The sequence below is a fragment of the Pleurodeles waltl genome, chromosome 5, assembly GCF_031143425.1.
Source record: "Pleurodeles waltl isolate 20211129_DDA chromosome 5, aPleWal1.hap1.20221129, whole genome shotgun sequence".
In the NCBI taxonomy this organism is placed as follows: domain Eukaryota; kingdom Metazoa; phylum Chordata; class Amphibia; order Caudata; family Salamandridae; genus Pleurodeles; species Pleurodeles waltl.
Window position 1 is genome coordinate 1,428,832,383 of NC_090444.1, and position 22,237 is coordinate 1,428,854,619.

The 22,237-nt window shown below is 41.8% G+C and overlaps 1 protein-coding gene across 1 annotated transcript in view; it reads left to right on the forward strand.

The window, feature by feature from the left end:
* The window catches only part of COL9A1 (collagen type IX alpha 1 chain), a 297,653-nt gene that overhangs the window by 147,939 nt on the left and 127,477 nt on the right, over window positions 1–22,237 (forward strand). The window contains exons 9-12 of the mRNA XM_069235721.1: window positions 327–365; window positions 474–536; window positions 13,904–13,957; window positions 17,031–17,066. Coding sequence (XP_069091822.1) covers window positions 327–365; window positions 474–536; window positions 13,904–13,957; window positions 17,031–17,066 — 192 coding nt within the window. The remainder of the gene's footprint in view (window positions 1–326; window positions 366–473; window positions 537–13,903; window positions 13,958–17,030; window positions 17,067–22,237) is intronic.

Below are 22,237 nucleotides of genomic sequence, written 5' to 3' on the forward strand. Positions count from 1 at the left end.
CCCCATCGCTTCCCTACCTGTAAATCTCTCATCCGTCTTCCTTCTCTTAGCAACTCACCGCTGTCTGGATTTCCTTCTGGTCCATCTCGTTGCATCCTTATGTCTTTCTTGTACGTCCCCTCCTTTCCTCACACACCCTATCTCTATCATCAGCTCCGCCAATCATGTTCACATCTGTCCCAATCTATGTTTCTCCATCACATGTTCTCTGCCGGTCTCTCATCCGATTCTTCCCTATTCTCTCGCCATTTCTTACGATTGGTTTTTTTAATAAAGGAAAGAGGAAAAACACCGACTTTTATTCATGATGTGTTTATTTTCCCTAGGGGGAGAGGGGTGTCGACGGTGAGGGCCCTGGCCCCGTGGTAAGTGGAGCGACGATGAACTGAAACCTGGCTTTATCTGAGTGCTCTTTGGTATTATTTATGAGCGCCTTGAATCGAACTAATAACTTCTCTGCGCTTGCATCGTAGGGTCCAGACGGGGAGCCGGGAAAGGCGGGAGCCCCCGGGTTGCCGGGACTGCCCGGTGCTGATGTGAGTAGACAACGCTTCATTTCTCACAGCTGACTGAACTTGAAGGGGGCGGACTCTGATGTAGGGGTCTGTGACGTGTAACGGGCGGGAGGGGCTAGGAAGCACCCGCACGTAAATGGATGCCATCGGTGTGTGAATTCGTGCTTGAGTCTGGCACTATACATCCTGGACTTGGTGTGTGGACAATGCTGGCAGTGTGCGTGAGAAGGGCCGACAGGGAGAGTCTCTGGCTGCTTCTCCTGCGGTGAAATAGCAGCATTTCCCCTGCTGTCCTCTCACAGAGCTCTTCTTGTTACAACCCCCACTCCCCCGCCACCCGCACCTTCCTTTCCGCTCACATGTCCTTTGCCTGAATTGGAGACCTAAACCATCTAGTACTGCCGCTTTACCATGTCTGCCGCAGAGAAAAGAAAGAGGTATGATAGGACATAAAATAAGTGTTGGGGGGAGGCTTTCAATTACAGCTTCCCCAAAACGTGCCTATCCGACTATAAGGCCAGAACGGGCTAGAGTATCCTCTATGCCGTCTTTATCTGCCCAGATGCTCCTTACTCATTTCCCATAGCGCCACCTGTTGGATACTCTCGTTAGCATCACATGGAGACGTTGGACAACACAGGATTTCCGTATTTAAGTGGGCAGGGTCTTTGTCAGTGTAGGATCCAGGGTTCATTTATTAGGTCTTCGTTGCAGACAGCTTTAGCTGTCAGTTGGCAACGCCTGTTGTTTACATGAATTAACATATCCTTATCGAGGTCATTGAGTCAGCACCCTGGCTCCTAATTCCATGACTTCGTTTTCTGTCTCTGATGTCTGCCTTTGGTTCCACAGCTTCCCTCCCTATTCTTATGCTTGCCCACCCAGAAGCATTTTGGTTTGATAGTGTTCTGACTGGATGAGTTGTATCCTTTCACTGCTGAGCGGAGGGGCCTCTTTCTTTAGTTTGCTTTTAGCACTGCATGGGAGGACATGTGTTTCCTTGCTCTCTCCCACAATTGTTTCTGTCACACGTGCTTCCTTCTACTCCCCTCCATCTTCCTTCCACACTCCCTGTCCTGCTTTACATGTTTTTGTATTTATTTTTTCTTGTATTTTTTTTTTTAATGAGAGCCCAGCAGCTGCAATGTCATGTTGCACTTCTTGCTTAATTTATTTGCACCCGGAAGCATTTAATGGCCTTTTTTTGAGGCTACGTACTTTATTTATACTTACTTTTTTGCTTCTCTCCTTCATGCTTCCCATTCTGCTGTCAATTTAATTTTTATTTTCACTAAATGTATTTTGTATAATGATCTGTCAGCTTCTAAATGGTACCAGGCTCTTTGTTTCATTTTTTGCACTTACACACTCTTTTTTTTTTAACTTTTAATTTACCGGTTTAACATGGCTATCCACCATATCAGACTGTTAATCTAAAAATAGATGACTTGTGTGATAATGTGGGTATGTGTCGAGATGCAGGTGTGCACATGCCCCACATATGCACACATTACCATGGGGCAGATGTACAAAGCCATTTTGCGATTGCAAATGGTGAAGTGGCCTTGTAGCATTTACCTAACCAGTTACCAACTCGCAAAATAGGAATTGCGACTCGCAGGTCCATTTATAATTGTTTTGTGATCGTGAATGCAGTCGCAAAACAATCGCAGTTACCAGTAAACAAACAGGGCCACATTGCCACCCTCGTATTCCGTTACACCATATTATCATCTCAGAGCCAGTAAGCCTGTGTTTGTATGTCACATTATCACATACAAAAACAATCAACATGCAAAAAATGTTGTGATCAAAATATCGACAGTCAGAATATTGTGAAGGTAAGTGTATATTCTTAGTTATGATTCTACGTTCTTTGAATACGTATCTATCTATCTATCTATCTATCTATCTATCTATCTATCTATCTATCTATCTATCTATCTATCTATCTATCTTTTTCAAGGTACATACATGTGGAGGTATGTATAGTAAACCTATGTTTAGCTATTTATACTTATCATCACAATATTCTGGAGGTTGATATTCTGGTCACAATATCTTTGCATGTTGATAAGTAAAACGCAGTATACAAAACCTGGAATAATGCTGCGTGGTACTGATGTTGTCTGCAATTAACATTGATAACATAGCTTAAAACAGGTTTCATACATATGGTTACACATTCCATACTTGGTATTTGAGGTCCACCTCCCTCTGGAAAATCAAGAAAAGCTGAACCTAGCACTTGCACCTCCCAGATCCTTGTTACGTCATGAGAGAGATAGCAACTTAGAAAATGCTATCAATGAATCTTGCATCTACCATGTCTTGTAGAATATCCAAGTGTAACATGGCAGCATTCTGTGTACAGCTGGTTGTTCGCAATACCTCATTTATCAAGACATATGCTTCAGGACACATTCCCACAATTCAATTTCGATTGAGTAATTAATAAAACATCCACCACGCCTTGTTTTCATTGATTTTGGATATGAAAATATTAGTTTCAGAGAGATATAGTTTAAAATCACTGCTGAGTACAGTGCTTTTGGCTAACTGTTCTCTTTATAAATGTTTAATTATCACACAGATGCTGTGTAAAAATGATAGAGATCACCTATTTAATTAGTTGTACAGTTGGGCTACATAATATTTAGTCATGGGACAATTAGGAGCAATATGAGTACTAATTCATTCTTTTTTCTGCCAGCCCTCTCCCTGTGCAGAACGGATACTAATCCCATTACTACCACATATTCAGGGGCATATTTACTGATAATTCCAGCAGTGTAGCGCAGCAAGAAAAGTTGCTGCACTGTGTTGTGTGAATGGGAGAGAGCCGAACAGCACCATATTTACCAAGACATGGCACTATTCAGGTCCCTCTATGTACTTGTGAACTTGTGATTGCCTAGCTAGGGTGAAATAGCGCCTGAGTTACTGGCAGAATGTTTTTTTGTGCGGGAGGCACAAAAACAACCACTAGAGGCATGTTTCTCCTACTATGTTTGCTGCTGAATGCAAAATACGCAGAAAGAGGAAGTAACAAGGAGAAAATAAGGTATTTCTCCTTGTCACGTTTCCATCGGGTAGGAACACCATTTTGGCACCAAATCAGGTTTCCAAGTGTTTTGGGATTTGCATCAAAATGCTTGGGAGATGCAAGGGTAATGCTCATGCTCTACACCTATAACGCCTAACTGACGGAAAGTAGCGGATGGTAGCGATATGCCCTGAGTTGTGTTACTTTGTATTTACTAAAGAATGCAAAGCCATACAAATCAACTTTGCATGGCTTAGTACATGCTGAAATTGATTTTTTGTTGGGGCAGCATCACAAAAGTGGCACAACTGCAATGCAAAATCTTAGTAAATTTTGGCCTCTTATATCTGTTCTGTTTCATTGATAAAGAGCTGCTTGGCCAGCTGCTTTTGGGTATTACTTCCTTCATGTGAGATGGAAGCTTACACAACCCCCTCTCACACACACACACACACACACACACTGCTGTTTGAACCTTGGGTAGAACCCGCTCTACAGTGCAGATTTTCACAGATCTCCCTCTCATCATCCCAGCATTTAATCAAGAGTATTTAACAGTTTGGAACTCTGGTATCGAAAAGTGCCAATTTTATCAAAATCAAAAGGGTAGTGTAGGGGACATCACAAACAACTTTCAGTTCTTTGAAACTACAGAACAGAAACTACATAACACCACCTCAAATTCCTCACGAAGGGGCCACATGGAAGACAAGGGTGACTGGGCCCCAACTGTGGTGGTTGAAGTCATTTGCCACTAATGAGCTGAGGTACACCCAACTATTGTTCTGCAAACTTGGCCAAGTATGTGCATCTGTACTTGACTGTCAGAGTAGTGAGGGTGAGCAACTAATGGGTTCTCAGAGAGGTAGTTTAGCGGACAATAGCTCAGGTTTCAACAGCCAGCCAACAGACACAATACTGTATTGTCCATCCAGGGGCTTATCATTTGGTTAAAACACAATACTTTAATCACACAGCATAACATAATAATACACAGAGCAATTAGGGCTCTCAACATATAGTCGTAATCCTGTTTGCTATCTTTGTTGATGTGCTACAACCTTACAATACTCTGCTCCTATTAGGGAGTTTCTTAGGGCTTCTAAGGGTTTTACCTATTCTGTGTCTATGGGACAATGTGTTCATACATATGGCTCTTAGTGTCTACAGTCACTGGAGTGTAACACGGGACTAGTCTCAGATTACGCATAGATGGAGCTCACTCACAATACTTCAAAGCTTAGATGTGCAAAACAGTTCAGTTGGCTTTCACCACTTTGAGTTGACCTGTAAAAAGTTAATAGTTTGTATGGCAGAATTTCTTTTGCTTCCTTAGTCTATCATTTCAGTCACAATTTAGGCTCTGTGATTATCTTCATTATGTAGATGTTGTTGATGTGGCGAAGTATGGGTGAATGCAGTGGTGCCACTCCTGCAGCAGTGACTCTTACTTTGCATGGGGCCGTACTTGGGGTCTCACTCAGAAATTGATGGCTGAGCAAGATCAGCTTGACAGCTCACATGGTAGCACTTGTCTTCAGCTGTTGCAGCTTCCAGGTGAAGATGGGCACTTGGATAGCAGGGTGGCCACCAGGCTAATTGACAGCAGTTGAGTGTCTTTGATAGTTGTGGTGAATCAGAAAATCTTCCTTGGCAGCAACAAGGAATCTGCACTCCAACATCGGCATTGGCAGCTCCAGGCTATTCGGCACACAGCAGGGTTCCAGTCACACAAGGTACCTTTCTGTTTCAAAGTCCTGGCACAGTTAATGGCAAGAACCGCTCCAGGAGAATGGGGGACCATGTTCTTACAAGAGATGATCCTGGATTTGCTTGCTTTCTCTGGTTGTTCATTACGCCGGGAACATACAAGGCTTCTCCTCCTGAACAGTCTCACCACCTGCAGGACCAGGCACACTCCTTTCTTCTCTTAGCAGGCAAGAAGGCTTTAAGGCTCAAAGCAGACCTTCAGCTATTCCAGCAAGAGCAGAGTTCAGACAATGTCCCCTCCCTATGGAAGACTTCACTGTCATACAGACAACAGACCTGGTCACACAGTAGACCTTTGAGTACTTTATGGAGCACTCAATTGGTCTTGAAGAGCTTTGAATTGGAACAAAGTGGGGTAGTTTGGATCCCATTTTTATACACATTTTCCAGAGAGGTCACGTGGATCCTCTGTGTAAGGTTTCAGAACTGGTGCATCGCTTTCAAGTGTCATCATTTAATGTCATTTTGTGGCTGTTCATCAGACACAGCCTTAGTGCAAAGCTGTGACTCCCATGACAGGTAGTAATGATGCTGGCCCCAAGCAGGGGTTTCCAAAACAAGGGCAAAAGGAAGTGTCAGATCTTTGCACCTGGCTGCCACCTGCCTGCCTTCATGAACCAGTTATCAGGGACACAGACAATAAAGGAAGATCCTGCATAGGAACATCGTCACTTTGTCCAGATGGAACTGAAGTCTTACTTTTCACCCCTACACTAACCAAATAGCAATGTGCAAGAATAACTAATCAGCAGTCATTTCCTAACAAGGACCTCACTACATTTTTAAAGGAAGCCCTGTCTCCACCCACCTTCGCTTTAGTGTTTCGATTTCCATCCCTTAGCTATGTGGATTCAGTCAATACACTTCAACTGTCAGGAGAAGCTGTAACCACCATCCATCTTGTGACAGGTGCCATCCAAATTTGATCCTGGTGGTCCCAGTACACAGACACTCATCACACTCAGTCCCACTAACATACATGTACCAGACACTCACTGCACATTCACTAACACTACACACATATGGAATGTTAGTGCAAGGATCTGGGGTTCAAACAATAACTGAACCTTACACACGAGGAGCCAGTTGATCACACTCTCCCTGACACAGAGAATAAGGCCTGGTTACAGAAAGGAGTAAAAAAACCTGGGACACTGCCCTACTGCTTTGTGACTTACCAGTATGCCTATACCCTATAAAAGGGCTTGCTTATTGCTTTCCTCCAGCTGCAGAACTGGTTACGTACCTCACATTACCAGGGACAGGCCTAGGCCTTTGTGCACATGCTAGATTATTGTGATATCAGGGTTAAACTAAAAGTCAGGATACAACTTTTCCATGACATTTGGAACTCAGGTCAGGAGTACTTGTCCGTTTTCCATGCAGGGAAAAATCCCAACAAGTACCATTTAACATTACCCAGTCAACACAGGAAGGGATTTCATGCAACTTGCTCATTATGACATCACAAGAAATGACATCATGGAAATGGATAACTTCTGCCAGTGACCTCTCCCACTTCACCTTCAGAAGGTTGGTGAAGAAGAACTGGATAGCTCATTGTGGACCACAAGAACTATAGTATTTTCCAAGCATGCATATAAACTGTGATTCAAAATAAGTAAAAACCATGCAGCATCTAACCTCACAGCGCTCGACCTGCCTAAAGAACTTTTGTTAGTTTGAGAAACACTCATGAGTTTCAATGTAGTATGTAGGGTGCGCAATCAGAAATTTCAAACCCTAGGTGCATGTTAATTGACGCCTGGGTAGTAGGTTACTCGTAACTTACTGATGTTCGAGAAGTAATTCTAAAACTAATCTTCTGCTTATTTTGGTCATTAGGATAAATATTTCAACTGATCAGTTATTGACCTTTGAGTTTTTAACAACATACTGAACATTGATTTTCACAGGTTTTGTAGAATTGTTAGTATTTCCCATTTTGTATTATATTCTCTCAGATTAGTCAAATTATGTAAAGTTTATTTTTTCAATATTGTCCATCTGGAGTTTAAAATTAATTCAGTGACGCGCATTTATTCAAAATGTTCAATTTCATTGAATTATTCCAGGTTCCATGGAATGCAGCGATGGGGCAAAGTGGGCATTTGGCACTATATTGTTAGCTCAAAGTGCACACCTGCATTCAAAATGGATGCAAGGATGCATTTTACCTAACGAAATAGCACAGTCTGTGGGTGCCCGTACATACTCTGCAGTTTTAATCACCGCAGAGTAACTAAGGATGATGAGGGGTATGTAGTGGTCTCTAAACATAAAGGGAAGAGGAAGCAGTCCCTCTACGTCAAATTTCAAAATATATGCAACATTCACACCAGACAACAATCATACATGCGTTTCTGTGCTGGTAAGCAATATATTAAAAAAAAAAAGTAAAGATGCAACAGAGTCCATTTTTACACGCCAACTCTTAATATAGATTCATCTGGCGTAAAGTAATTTTAACTCTGAGCTTTTAATTCTTGCATCAGTAAAATGCTCCAAAAAGGTGAACATTTATCAACAAAAGTTCCTACTGATGAACGAGAATTAAAATTATCAAAAAATCCACCTGTACTATTTAGTGAGTTTTTAAGTAGTCTCCCAAATTACCACTATTCCTCTCAATTATTACTACTTCATTAGGTCATATCAAATATATTTATTTTCTAGAGAAGTGCTTAAACCCTGAATGTTACAAGAAATATACTATACAAACCATAACAGCATCAATCCTTTTGACTGAACTAATATTGGTAGCTGTTAGCCCATAATAGTTCTCGCCACAATGCCTTAGTATATAGGAGTAGGCAGTAAACTTGTCTGGTGCTGTCCTCAATGAACTAAGGTGCCATTGTTCAGTATCTAAACATTAACTTCAGTTCATGTTTCTGTTAACGCTGAATGTAGGTAAAATCTTAATCCTGCTCCAGAAACCTTACCAGTACTCAGAAGGCATCACCAAATAGCTCATAATGTAATCAGTGACACGCTTATTGTACTTATATAGAAGGTTCCCTGAAGTACTGAGTACCTTGCAAAAGCACATGGCCTGGTACAACCAGTCCTGCCCAGCACCTGAGAACTTTTCTCTGAGCATGGGTGCTTAGTTAACCAGCCTGAATCCTGGAAAGCATCAAGGGAGTACAGCTAGACGGTTAAGTAAATGTAAAAACATCCATAATCCGGGAAACATATTAGCAAATACACCGGGAAGTCCAGTAGCATTTTCCCTGTACCATAACATAAAGAGGGGAAGCGTAATTTATACTTTTTAGTGGATTACATTTTAATGGTAAATATAATTTGAGCTAAAAACAATGAATGCTGACAATCCGAATGCTGTGCAATGGAAGGTGGGCCAATCCTACCCCTCTTACCTAAGCAAATATATATTAATGCACTGGCAAATACATGGGCCAGAATTACCGTGCCCTACTTCTACAGTCAGACGGTAAATATTACCACAGGCTGGAGTTCTCGATTTTAGATCCTTATACTCAGTGGAAATTGTACTTGTTCTCTGATCATTTAAGAATTTCATTCCTGGATAATATTCTCTTGTACTGCTATTCACTATAATCATAGAAACATAATACTCCGTTTAAATTGTCGAAATATAATCTCCTTTCTCCACGAATAGAATAACACAAGAGAGTTAATCAGGAGCAACATTCATTATGGTAAAATGTTAAAAGGCTCATGCTATCAGGAATGAAACACATGAGTATAAATATAGGATTCAGGTTCTCAAAATGTAATAGTGAGGTGAGGGTAAAACTAAGCTAAAGTTTGCTGTTTCAGACTAGCGTATTTGGTGAGGATTGTCTTTGTTTTTGAGAACCGATTATTCGGTTATTACTACCTCAAGGTTATCACCAGTATGCTCTTACAGTAGAATACTTTTTAGACATGATGTGTAATAATTATTTTTTGTCACCTTTTCTTTGTCTTTAATGGAAACATGTGGCCGCAAGCAATACTTCCATTGAGATTTATATGAACAAAGTTTGTCGTTGAGATATTAACGTATTATAGTGCTTAGCAGCCAGCACCTATATATTGGAATACATTTAAGCAGCATGAGTTTGAATGTGGCCCATGGGTTGGCTCATGGGTTAGAATCTTTATCTGAGCTATTGTGTTTTTAAATGAAACATTTCCAGGCACCCTTTTCCGCCGTGCTGTTGTAAAAATACATTATCTTGAAATATTTATCCTAATTACCAAAAGAAGCAGAAGATTTGTTTTTATTTTGCTAAGATTGGTTATGTTCATCTAAAAGGGGCTAGCTCATTCTTCTAGAAGAAAATATTAGATGGGAATTAGCACATTTTAATATTCACAGAAGAGGGAAGCTGTGATAACAGTTAGCATTGATTAGTAGCTTCTTCGAGTAAACACTGGATGACATTCAACTTCGGCAGTACTCACACACAGAACTGAACAATGAATGATAATTATCATAGTGAAAGAAAACAATCTTTTACAATAGAGCACATAATGACATGTCCTTTAATAAATTGCCCTCGCAAAAAATCAAATAATGCATATGAATTTGTAAAGAGTAACTCTCAAGTCTTTTAAGATCAAATCCTGGTTGATAATTGCAAGCGGCTAATCATCATCATATGCAAACAGAATAAAAGAGTTGATTGGTTCAAGACTTATGGCTGTGCTTTTAAAATATAGTCGTATGTGTAGCTAATGCTTGCGCTTGTGGCCACTGAAAGTTGCAGTTCTTTATAGCTATGCTAGCGTCCTCAGTCTGCCTTTAAGGGCCATATTTATGAGGAGGTTGCATCGCTCTTGCATCAGGCAACGAAGTGCATGTGCAATGCAACTTCAAAAATGCAATTTATGAAGCCACACAAGATAACCTTGCATGACTGTAAGTGGCTTGAAAAATGCAGAGTAATACAGTGCAGCGCAAACCGCTGCGCTGAGATACTTTGCCCCAGGGAGGCATTCCATTGGTGTTCCCATGAAACACCCATGGATCTGGATGCATCCCCAGATTTATCAAAAGTGATAGGCCAGGGAATGCGCCAAAACTACTACATCTCCCCAGGTGAGGTATAACAAGGAGAAATATCTTTATTTCTCCTCGTTTGTTTCCTCTTTTTAGATGTGCTGCATTCAACAGCATGCATAGAAAGAGGACAATGCCTCAGGGAATGGTTTTTTTTACAGGAAGGTGTCCCTTCCTGCTAAAAAAATGATCCTCCTTACAATGTAGGCACCCTTGCACCGTGGTGCAAGGGTGTCTGTTTTGGAGTCAAGCAGCCTAAACAGCACCAGCACAAGGACAATAACTTAATGCCTCATATTCTTTTAACTGTGGCACATTCCTGCCCTTTCCCTGTCATGTAGCAAAGCGCAGCAAGTTGACTTGCTCCGATGTGCCGCATGACTTTGTCAAAATATGGGCCTAAAACTCTGCAACAATTAAATTCTTTGTCTGATGACAATGCTGGCTGGGAAGCAATATTTGTTTTCAGTATGGTGATGGTTGTGTGTGAAGTGGGCTTCAAGCTGATGTGAATCTCTTTCAACAATTTAATATTGGGCACCTATCAAACCACCTGAAGGTTTTTTCCTTTTTAAAAAAAGTTTTATATAGCGCAAACTCAAACTGAAGGTACTGGATCACTTTACATGAACACCAGTTACATTACACAAGGACACGTTAATTTTTGGTAGGCACATGGTGATAAAGGTTCTAATTATGAGTACAGAGGCCCTGGGACTGCTGTATCTATGGTGGTGGTCCGACCACCGCATCCTTGGTGTTCCGACCGACACATTATGAGGATGGCGGTTGGGCAGCCACAAGATTGCTGAAACCACCAGGATCATTGAACCTTGCGGTGGCAGTGGTATGGAAAGCCGTGGTTAGTCACAGTTGTGCCAGTGCAAGCACGGCCGTGCTGATCACTACCTGCCTTTCTGCCAATCTTTTCATGACGGGGACCCTACCGTGAAAAGCTCGGCAGAAAGGCAGGGCAGGGGGCCCAAATGGGCCAGAGGGCGATTTTGCCCAATGGGCAGTGTGGCTGGGGGCACATGTTGTGACCCTATGCCTATACTGTCGGTGCACACTGCTACCATGCACAACATTGTGAATGTCAACAGTGCGCCTGAGGTGAACTGGTGCTGCACTTCGGCAGCATGTGCTTCAAACATGCTGTCGCAATGACACCGCCACAGACGCAGCCAGCCCTGCAGTAGTGTTGTAATATTGCAATGGGGAGGCTGCCGGCTTGGTGGCGTCCTCCCGAACCGCCATATTATCGATCTAGCAGTCGGACCACCAATATCATAATCAGGCCCACAATGATTTACCAAGAATCGCATGATGTTGAGCCTCAATCCTGGTCCCACATCTCCAAAGTCAGGAGCTCTGACCCTTACGCCACATCCTCTCCATAGTACTGAATTTTAAAAACAGAATCTAGGGAAGTAGTGACTGCCAGACCATTTAATCTGCCCATGTACCAGCTTTTGTCCACAAATACTAAATTCTGTGCAGTATTTTCATCAGTAGTAGATCTAGGGTATTTGGAGCAGTTAACTAGCACACATTTAGAATTGATTTATTATTGTAACTTTGATTTGAGTATAATACGTGTGTTTTTGTAAACCGTCTCACTTATTGTATGACTGAAGCATGGACATCCTCAGGCATTCTCAGGCAGTAAACAGTCTAATAAGTGGGAATATGAACTACAAGACACATAAGTCAAACAGATTCTAATAAGTAAAAATATAAACTAAAATACATAATAAAAAGGAGAAAGATGCACGATTAAGAACAAACATATAGTACACATTAAGTTGCATCAGATTCGATACCATTTAGCAGATTCTCACAATGTATGTCAAATGTTTGTACAGAACAAACATTCATTATAAGTTAAATCTAAAACTGCCAGGTTAGATAAATATTTTGTGATCAGGCGGACCTCAGTGAGATAAGTCACTTACTGTGACATATAAGCTTCAGTCCTCAAAGGTTTAAGAATAGTGTAACTCCACAGTTTCCCAGTAATCAACCATGTGATCTAAAGCATTGCATTACCATAGTCACGGAGTTGTGATATTTACAGGAACAAGCACTGGTCTTTCAAGGAAAAACTATTGTTTCTTGATTGTTGGAATGTGTAGTTTTGCGAATGAGTGAGAGGATGAATGTAAGAATGATTCAATCGGTGCACGAATGGATAGATGAGTGAGTGCATGGATGAACAAAAAGGTGCATGGGTGGTAGAGTTAGTGCATGGACAGATGGGGCAGTGGGTGAACGAGTGCATGAACTGATGGCTAGATTAATTGGTGAATAAATGAAAGGATGGAGAATGCAAGGACAGTGTGTTGGGGCAAGGGCAGTATGGGAGAAGAAGCAGCATAATTAAAACATGTTCTCGTTAAGTAAATCATTCTCCCAAGCTCTAACATCGATTTTTAAATACAAGGCAAGTTTTGCTTCTGGTTACCTCACTCTTCTGACCGACAGCCCACTTGGGCGGCCTTGTATCCATACAAGTTCTGATAAGAGTATGTAAGACAGGATAGCTTTATGTATATAATGGATGTATGACATAAATAATTGAATGTGTCATGCACCAGCGTGCTTTCTTGATGTAAAATACCCCTTTATGCATTTAAATTAAGCACTTGAGAGGAGGTGGAAAGGTACTCCAAACACCAAATATTATTTGGTGCCAGAGATATACTCCTCTAGGGCGAAGCAAAATCCTACTCTATGTATAATTAAAGAATTGGTTAACAGAGTTCTGACAACCAGTTGTATCTCCCTGTTGCCCGTCCTCAAAAGAGGTAGGCACGTAACTTTCCCTATAGTAGAAGAAAGCATGCTGCTTCACATGTCAGCATTCCAGGTTTTCATAGTATCCTAAGTCATAAATTCCACTTTTGCCCACCTTGACTAAATCTATTACATAGCTGATTCTTTTGTGTTAACATCCCTATTAGATAAAATGTGAAGCCTGCATTCTATAATTCCTGTTTGTTGAAATAGCTACTGTCTACTTGTATTTTACCAACCCTTGACTAATATTTAAGTTTAAAATTTGAGATAATAATTTATTTTTATTTCATTATGATTATTCTGATAATATTTGTACAGTGCTGCTCATTTCACTCTTTGTAAGGTTTGTGCTGAATTAAAAATCCATAATCAAGTACTCAAATAACTTCACAGATAGATAACTAAATACAATAAAAGACAGAATTTATTTCTCACAAAGGCATTAGGAGTAAGTCTAAAATGTCTAAAATCAGTCTAAAACGTATATGGTATTGCATGGCATGGTACCTTTTTAGTATTACACAATAGGCAGCAGTAGTTTTTAACTTTCTTTTTTACAAGTTGTTCCTGACTTTGTCCTACCATTTCGTCCCTATCCAGTTGGCGGGTTTAGGAGTCAATCTCAACGCCGTAAAATACAAAAAGTAGCTTCACCATGCACATATTTGTTTGTTTTAGTTTCATATATATAAGGATTTAAGGCATGTTGATTTCTAATTTCTCGTTTGACTCCTTTAGGGACTCACTGGGCCGGAGGGAGCACCTGGACCAGGTGGTCCACTAGGACCGAAGGTAATTACAATTGAGATTGCGTGTGAAGTGTACATCAAAATAGCTCCAGAGCCTCCAAGGCCTCAGTTGAACCACCTACCATAAACTGTGAATCATTTTATGTACTGAGTTAATTTGACTGCATGGTGGGGCCTTCTAGAAATAAATAGAAATGTATAGATTGGATGTATAGTGGATGCACTGTGGAACTTTGCAGAAAGAAACCTAATACAGTATACAGACGTAGTTGCATGTTGCATTACTTTAACATAGCATTTTATAAATGGAGAGTGTGAACTTGGCTGCCTGATTAATCTTTCCATAAAAAGAACGTCATGAATCCAGGGAACAGACTCCATTTCATGGAGGATTCTCTTGCAACAGGCTCATATGAAGGCAGTGTGTGGGCTCGAATACATTGTGGACCCTCTCAGAAACAGAGTAACAGGATTGTAGACTCAGGCGCATGATGAATCCATCAACAAAGAGACTAACATGAAAGTAGTGTGTAGCTTGTGGTGCACTGGTAGGTCCCTCTGTAAAAAGACAAGGATACATTTGGTTATAGAATCAGGAAAATTAGAAATCTGTCTGGAATAAAGGTATCATGATTGCAGTGTTTCGATTCAGATGTATTAATGCTAACCCCAAACGAATTCCTTGCTTTATGGAGAAACTGTAGAACATAACAGTTCTAGAAATATTTAGAACAAGTGTCTTTAAAAAATGTTGCTCTTTCCTGAGCTTTCACATGAAGTGCCTGCTGTGAAACCTTTCTGTTTCACAATGGTTAGCTTGTCTCTTTGACAAATGTTTCAAATTGAAATTTATGTGCACATTTTCAGAGTCTTTTCTTGAACAGAAAAAACATAATAATTTAAAATAACGAAAAGTAGGGTGAGACGTACAATAAAGTGCAAAGCTAGTTTGGAGGAAAAAAAGAACAGGTGGAAAACAACAAGTTCTTGGGAAAGCAACAGACCAGAAACCAGTGGACCATATGTATGTAGTTTAATGTTTATGATTTCCTAATAGCAAATCTCAGTGAATCGCTATTAGGAAATCACAAACTGCGATATATGACAGTGTTTTTGACAATGTTAGTGATTCGCAGTGGGTCGCAAATTGACCTGCCTCATTAGTATTCATGAGGCAGGTTGCAATTTGGGACCCATTGTGAATGGCTACAATCACAGGGATGGTGACCTGCTGGGGTCAGCAGACCACCATGTCTGTGATTGCTTGTAAAATAAAGCAATCTTTTTTTGTAATGCATCCCGTTTTCCTTAAAGGAACATGGGATGCATTACGAAAAGAAAACTGAAAAGTTTATTTTTTATTTTTTAAGAGTAGGCAGTGGTCCATGGGACCACTGCCTGCTCTTAAGAAATGTTTGCACCCCCTTTCACAAAAGGGACGGGGTCCCTTAGGGACCACTTCACATTTGCAAATGGCTTACCACCAACTTGAAATTGGTGGTAACTGTGTATGCTTTGCGACCTCATTCCCGGTCGCAAAACATTCTTACATCTCTCCATGACTCATTTTAGGAAGGGACGCCCTTGGCACGCCCCTTCCTAATAGTGAGTTGCAAACCCTATTTGCCAAGTCAGTAATAGGTTACTGACTATCAAAATAGGCATGGTACATGGCAAAAATCCTTTTACCGGTCGCAAACGGCACGATGGGCTGTTTACGGCCATTAAAAGAGCTTCATACATCTGGCCCAATATGAGAACAAAAGCTAAAACTGGGAAAGCAAAATCACTAAGCGGATGCAAAATCATTATAAATATGCATTATTATATACATAAATTTGGAAGACAAAACACAAGACGCAAAAGCTTAGAGAAAAGACAGTAATATGACATTGAGAATTAGTGGAATATGACAGTTTAAAGATAAATCAGAAGATGGTACTATATGTCGACCCCCTTCCAGCATCCCTCCACAAAATCAGCGTGCTTTGCCCAAGGAGCAATAGGAGTGTAGAATGCCTTACTGCATTTCCCCAGTCTAGTCATTGGTTGTGATAGATTTTGTTTACCTTAGTGACCATATTGTCATTCTGTAGACTAGATTGTACATTCTGCAAATGAGTGGCAAAATGACTGGGCATCCAATCGGTTGCTTCCACATGGGCAAGCAGAAAATGGTTCAAATTAACTATTACTGTCAAAAATAATTTCTGATTTACGTTTCTAGTTAGCACATCAATAGGCAATGTTCAAAGTAATCTGTGAGGACACTGGTGAGCCCTGTAAAAAATCTACAGAACTGAGCATCATTGATTGTCTGTTCATTTTGTCACATCAAAAGACCTTTAATCCCAAAACCAAAGTTAGATTTGCTTTGAGCAGTAATGACAACTCAATTTCATTATCTTTCAGTTTTAAAGAAATCATAAATCTATTTTTAGAAACCTCAGTGCATCAGAACGATTGTGCAAATCAATATCTCAGTACCAAACCCTCAATGTGTTTTGTAGTAGAGTGTTTTCAATTGGGTAATACAAATGGGCTGAATACTTCTTTCTTCTACAGAAAAGGGCCAGAACTTTTGGGGAATATAAATAAATTTTCCTGTATTAATAGGTTAGGTACATGCTTTTGTGAATTAGCCCCAAATATCTAAAATGGGAATTAAATGGGAATATTTAGGCAATTTTAAAATGCAGTTTGTACGAATGGAAAGGTCTGTGCCTTCTTCATACTTTTACTATGAGAGAGTTGGATGTTTCAGAGCAGAATCACAAAGATATGCAAGAGTACATAAAAGAGTGTTCCTTCCGGCATTTTTATGCACTCATAGATGCTTTAGAGAACTGGCCAGATTCTGTGTGACATTCTGGTTTAAGGCTACGGACTTGAGATCAAAACAAATTAATTGTACACAGACATTTTAAGAAATATGGTTATCATTTTCAGCCCAGTCATCTTCCACTGTTTAGAGATTATATTTAAGGAAGGACATTGTACATTCTTAACACCACATTTTCATTACAAACATAACCAGTGAAGATTACTGCCACTTATCTGCTGAAACAAACACATCATTGAAAATTCCCATATTTATTTTTTTCACTTCCTTTTAGGGTGAGCCTGGTCTGCCTGGAGAACGCGGACTTGTGGTGAGTAATTAATCCTAAGTACTGCATGACCTGGACAGGAATAATTGTACGTACCTGTCATAAATTCAATGACACAGTATATGCAAAGATGTGCCCAGGGCCTGACTAGTCGTTGAGAGCATCAGGTGTGTTTCCGGTAGGCTGGACGGGTGGGGGCTGGTTTTGTCCCTGGGGGCCGGTTTTGCAGCAGTGCCCCAGTAACAAAGAAACAAAAGCAAAAGTGCTTTGTTATACCTCCCTCGGTACCCAGGGCCTGGTGTGACAAAATTGTCAGGGCTGCTTTGGGTTCCCAGTTCGGCCCTTGATGTGACTTATTATATGATCAATGTAGCTAAATAAATGGCGGGGGGAACTCATGAGTAAAGACCCGTCTTTGTGTTCTCATAAAAAAAAAGTGACTAATATTATGGCAGCTGGTAAAACGTATATTAATGCAGATTTCAGAAGAAATGCAAGAGTGAAAAAGTCCCACTTCTCCGTCAACATATTTTTTTGAACGAGCAACAAGCAATGGAAAGCAAACGTAAACCACAGCAACAGTGAACAATTTAATCTCCATCACAGAAAATGGAAATAGATAAATGTTAATAAAACCTAAAAGATATCAAGAAGCTTTGCCGTGAGTAGAGATGTGCGAGAAAAGGAAACTATGGTAATGAGCTTCATGCATCATGGTAAAGCTCGAACTGCCTCATATCAAGTTGCAGTCCTATATCTTGTGACAATCATTGACAAAAGTAGTGTTCCGTTAGAGCGACTATTTTTGATTCAACAAAAACGTAATGTAACACTTTGCAGGAATTCACTGTATAATTTTCTGAATTTGTGACAGTTAATTATGGGAAAACGACCTTATTTTTAGCAATGGAATTTCTCCAGTGCGGTTGTATAGATTTAAAAAAATCCACGGATAGCCATCGACGTTGAGTAAGTAAAACATTTCCCAACACAGAAATCTTTTTTTCCAACATCCTCAGATGGCACATTGTAAGTTTTTCATTTATTTGTAATCCGTAAGTAAAATATTTTTGCATGCAGAAACCTTTTACCCAATACCCCCCACAATCTTTGGAGTGTTTTGTTCAACCCACTTTGGAATGGGAGTTAGTCCTGGCTTTGAAAGGCGTAACATTCTATCATTTTGGTGATAACATTTGTGAATGGACACAAACTGATATGTTTGTGGGTGTAGGAACCGTTCAGGACTCCTGTAGCAGTCAGGGCTTACTGGGCTCAAATGGTGACAATACGAGACTTTTACCTCTTAGATCCTGTGATGTTCCTGCTTTTGGACTCAAAACCTAAGCACACCCCCTTCTGCACTTGACTGTCAGATTAGCAGGGAGAGCAGTCCAAGGCTTCACCAGAAGCATGTCATATCCGTTATGAAATCATTGTCCAGTCAGTACTTTTACTTTAACAAGAAAAGTACTCTAATTACAAGACAAAGCCAAATTCAGCACATGGACATACAGAAAGCAAAAGACACATAATCATCTCTTATGTGGGGCAAGCAAGATAGTAGTAACTTGAGGATGCTCTGTTTACAGATAATAGAGCAAGTTCAATGTGAAACTTCACTAAGTGCTGCACATTTTGTGCAGGCACAAGTACAGAAGGTCCTTAGCCGAAGAGATTATGGAGAGTGATCGGATGTACCTTGAAGGGAGCATCGCAGTGCCTGAGGTGGCTGCCATGTCTGTCACTGAGATAAAAAAATAATAAATCCAGGACATTGTTTTGGTGGATGCTCATGTGTGAGAGTATGCCCTAGTTTGAGTATTCCAGGTCCTCCATACATTTCAAAGACCAAGGGAGAGCATCCAAGAAACAGGGCCTGATGCATCTAAATGTGGGTTGACAACAGCATTAAAGTCTCCCCCAAGAAAGAGGGTACCAAATGGTAGGACAGCAACCAGTTTTGACATGTTGTGTAGAGTTTGGGTCTGCATTTAGGGGGGGGGGGAATATCTATAGGAAAGAGGCTGTAATGGTTCCCTTCTAGGTCCCCAAGCACCTCCACGTATTTGCCTAGGGGTTCGTGTATCGTCTGGGTAACAGAGGGAAAGTTTTGTGAAACAAGATCACCGTCCCCTGTGATCCCCTGGTAAAGCCAGCATGGAAGACTCAGTTGTAGCCATGTGTGCCAAGAAAAGGTACACTTAGTACCCATGAGGTGGCTTTCTTGCAGCAGAGCCACTCCCGTCTGTTTAAGAAATCAGAGGACAACTGTGTGTCTGATTCGATCTAAAAGGCTGTTTACATTCCAGTACAGGAGACTATGGGCCATAATATTTTGAGTTTGCATGAGAGAGTTTAGTGTTTTGGCAGGAGTAGGAACTGGGGTCACATTGAGACCAGGCCATGACCAGGAGCATTAACCCTAAATTGGAGCATTAAATCAACAGAAAAAGGCAAACCAAGTCTAGAAAGCCCATGATAACAGTCCCGCCAAATCCACCACTGCTATACCTCCACCGTGGAAGCATCAGTCACCCAACTCGTGTCCCCAACAAACATCAAGAACATAACTGGGCTTTCTAGGCCCAGCTCAATTTAGGAGGATCTTAACTGAGGATAGAAGAATCATCAGGCACCCTTGGTCAAGGGTGATAATAGGAATGTCTTGAGCCGTGCGCCCTCTCCACTACAAACCATGATGACAGAGAACCTTCTGGGATCAAGGACCAGATCCAGGTTTCTATGAAGGTCGTCGAGCGAGGGGTCTCTACTCTACTGAAAATCACACTAAGCGTAGGTTGTTTCATCTGGGCTGGTTTTTGACATTGTCTGCCCTTGTCTCGAGAATATGGACCATTGATTGTAGAGTGGCCATTTTGGATTAAATGTCGGAGGAATAGTCCTCTAGAGTAGAAGCACGCTCTTCCACTTCCTTTACCCGGACTGGATGGAGACTTATGTTTCCCCAAGTTGTGCATCACTAAAGAACCTTGAAAGCAGGGCGCCATCAGGAGCAGTTTAATGTTAGCTGCCCGATTTTGTAGCTCCCAACACATTGGCCCTGGAAATGGCAGCTGCACGGTGGGAGAGCTTCGTCCCACAGTCCGCTTGTCCCCACAACAGGACAGCACAAGCAGCCAATGGGTGAATGGTGCCCAGGGGGACCTCACGGGGTACAGCGAGTAGCAGGATATACCTCAGAGGGCAGTGAACCACAGAGGTAGGAGGACAGGGAAGCAGAGGGGGTCTAGCATTGGTGAAGAAAGGGGGCGCCAATTCACCCTCAGGTCCGTTGTCACCACCAGAACAGGCATCTTCCCACTGTCTATCAGGCAAATCCAAATCAGGGCCCTGGGCAAGTGGAGAGTTTGAATGTGGTGTCTATGTAGATCAAGTGGCTCCCTTCTGCCCGCTTACCTCCATCACAGGGCAGCATGAGCAGCCAGTGGATTAGATAGTGCCTAACTTCTAGTGGAGCAAGGGGCGCACTTCGTATAGGGATTTACCTCAGGGCAAGGAGACCCAGGAGCAGAGGGGAAAGGCCGGTGGATGAAATGTACTTTAGATGGAGAGGAGGGATGCATCATCACCACAGGCCCCCAGGGCAATTGTCAATGCCAGCAAAGTTCTTTCTGCCACCCCATAAGGCAAGTAAGTTGAGGATCCAGAGTTTGTAGAGAGCAGTGGGGGAAGGAATCCTAAAACAGGACTACAGTGACGTGACGTGAGGGCAAGATGGTGGTCATGTGAGCGACTGGTTTGTATCTCCTTCTGATCCTGTCTGTGCTGACTTTGGATAATTGAACCCTAAGTTTGTGGTGAAAAATGCTCAGCTAATATTTTATTGCTATGATAAAGACTTTGTGGTGTTACCCTTCCTGCATGACAACAAACTGCCTGGAGCAACAGTGACGTTATTATGGAGGGAGCCAGTGGCTTGCGTGGATTTTCTGGCGCACGAGGGGTCGATGCCCGATGGCTCCGAAGAGGCAAAAGAGATTGGGAGGCCCTGCTCCAGAGAAAACAGCAGTGGTGTTGTCAAGCTCAAGCTCTTGGTGGAACAATGGAGCTTCGGTCAAAGCTCAAACAAACTTACCTACGAAACCCGGGACTGTGGAAGATGTGCAGCGGAAGGCTTCGACTTCGATCTTGGCCATTTTTGATCCACTCTCGGATCAGCAGGTACCCGCAGCCATAGGGATGGCTGGAAACGATGGGACCATGGCCTCTGCAGCTGAGGAGTTTGCAGACACACAGGGAGCCATTGCAGCTTCTCCTCCAGATGTACAAGCAAACCAGAAAACGCTGTGTGTCGTCGGAGCAACCCTTGTGCAGGGGGCCTGGTGGCTCCCTGGTGCACAGAAGCTCTCAACAGGCTCCGGGAGTGACTTCACAGACATGCTTTCCAGAGGACTATGTGAATGGTGAGGCTATCGGTGGTGTAGCCCAGCAGAATTCTATGGCTGATTCTTGCATTACTCAGCCTGTCTGTGCTGCACCTTTACTATAGAAGGAGGTACCCTTTGTTTTGCGGGGAACTGCAGGGGGGGGTCCTTAACCAAATGATTAGTCACTCAGGGGTCACAAGCACTGAGTCTTCCAGGGGAGTATTAGGTTCTAAAGAGTTGGGGGCCTGACAGAACACGGATGGAGAGAGTAGTGAATTGGCTGATTTTAAGACATAATGGTTGACCGAGAGGAAACCCGTGCAGATAGCTTTAAAACTCAGAAAGCTTATCGGAAAATAGATGGTGCTGTATGCTGGGTGTCTAAAACTTGCTCTGAGTTCTTGGAGAGATTGGGAGAGCTAGAGACTAGGATAGTGTCACTGGAGATGGAGTCAGAAGACCGTAGAACAGCCACGGACATGTCGAACACTTGTATATCAGATGCCCAGTGGATGCTCGAGGAGTTTGAGAATAGACTGAGGAGGATTAACTTGAGGGTCTTGGAGTTCCCGGAGCCTTTCCAGAATTATCAGAGTGGGGATGTGCTGTAGTGATCCAACGTGCATATAGATTTCCTTTCAAGCTCAAGAAACATGCCCAGCGGGATGATGGCAAGCCTAGGGCAGTATTGTTTTTTTTTTTTAACTATTTGTTGCGGCAAGCAATATATAACCTGGCTCGTCCTTAAAAGAAGAGTCCTTCTGAAGGCTGCACCTTTTTTTTCAGATCGGATTTTTGTCATACAACAGTAGAACCTCAGGC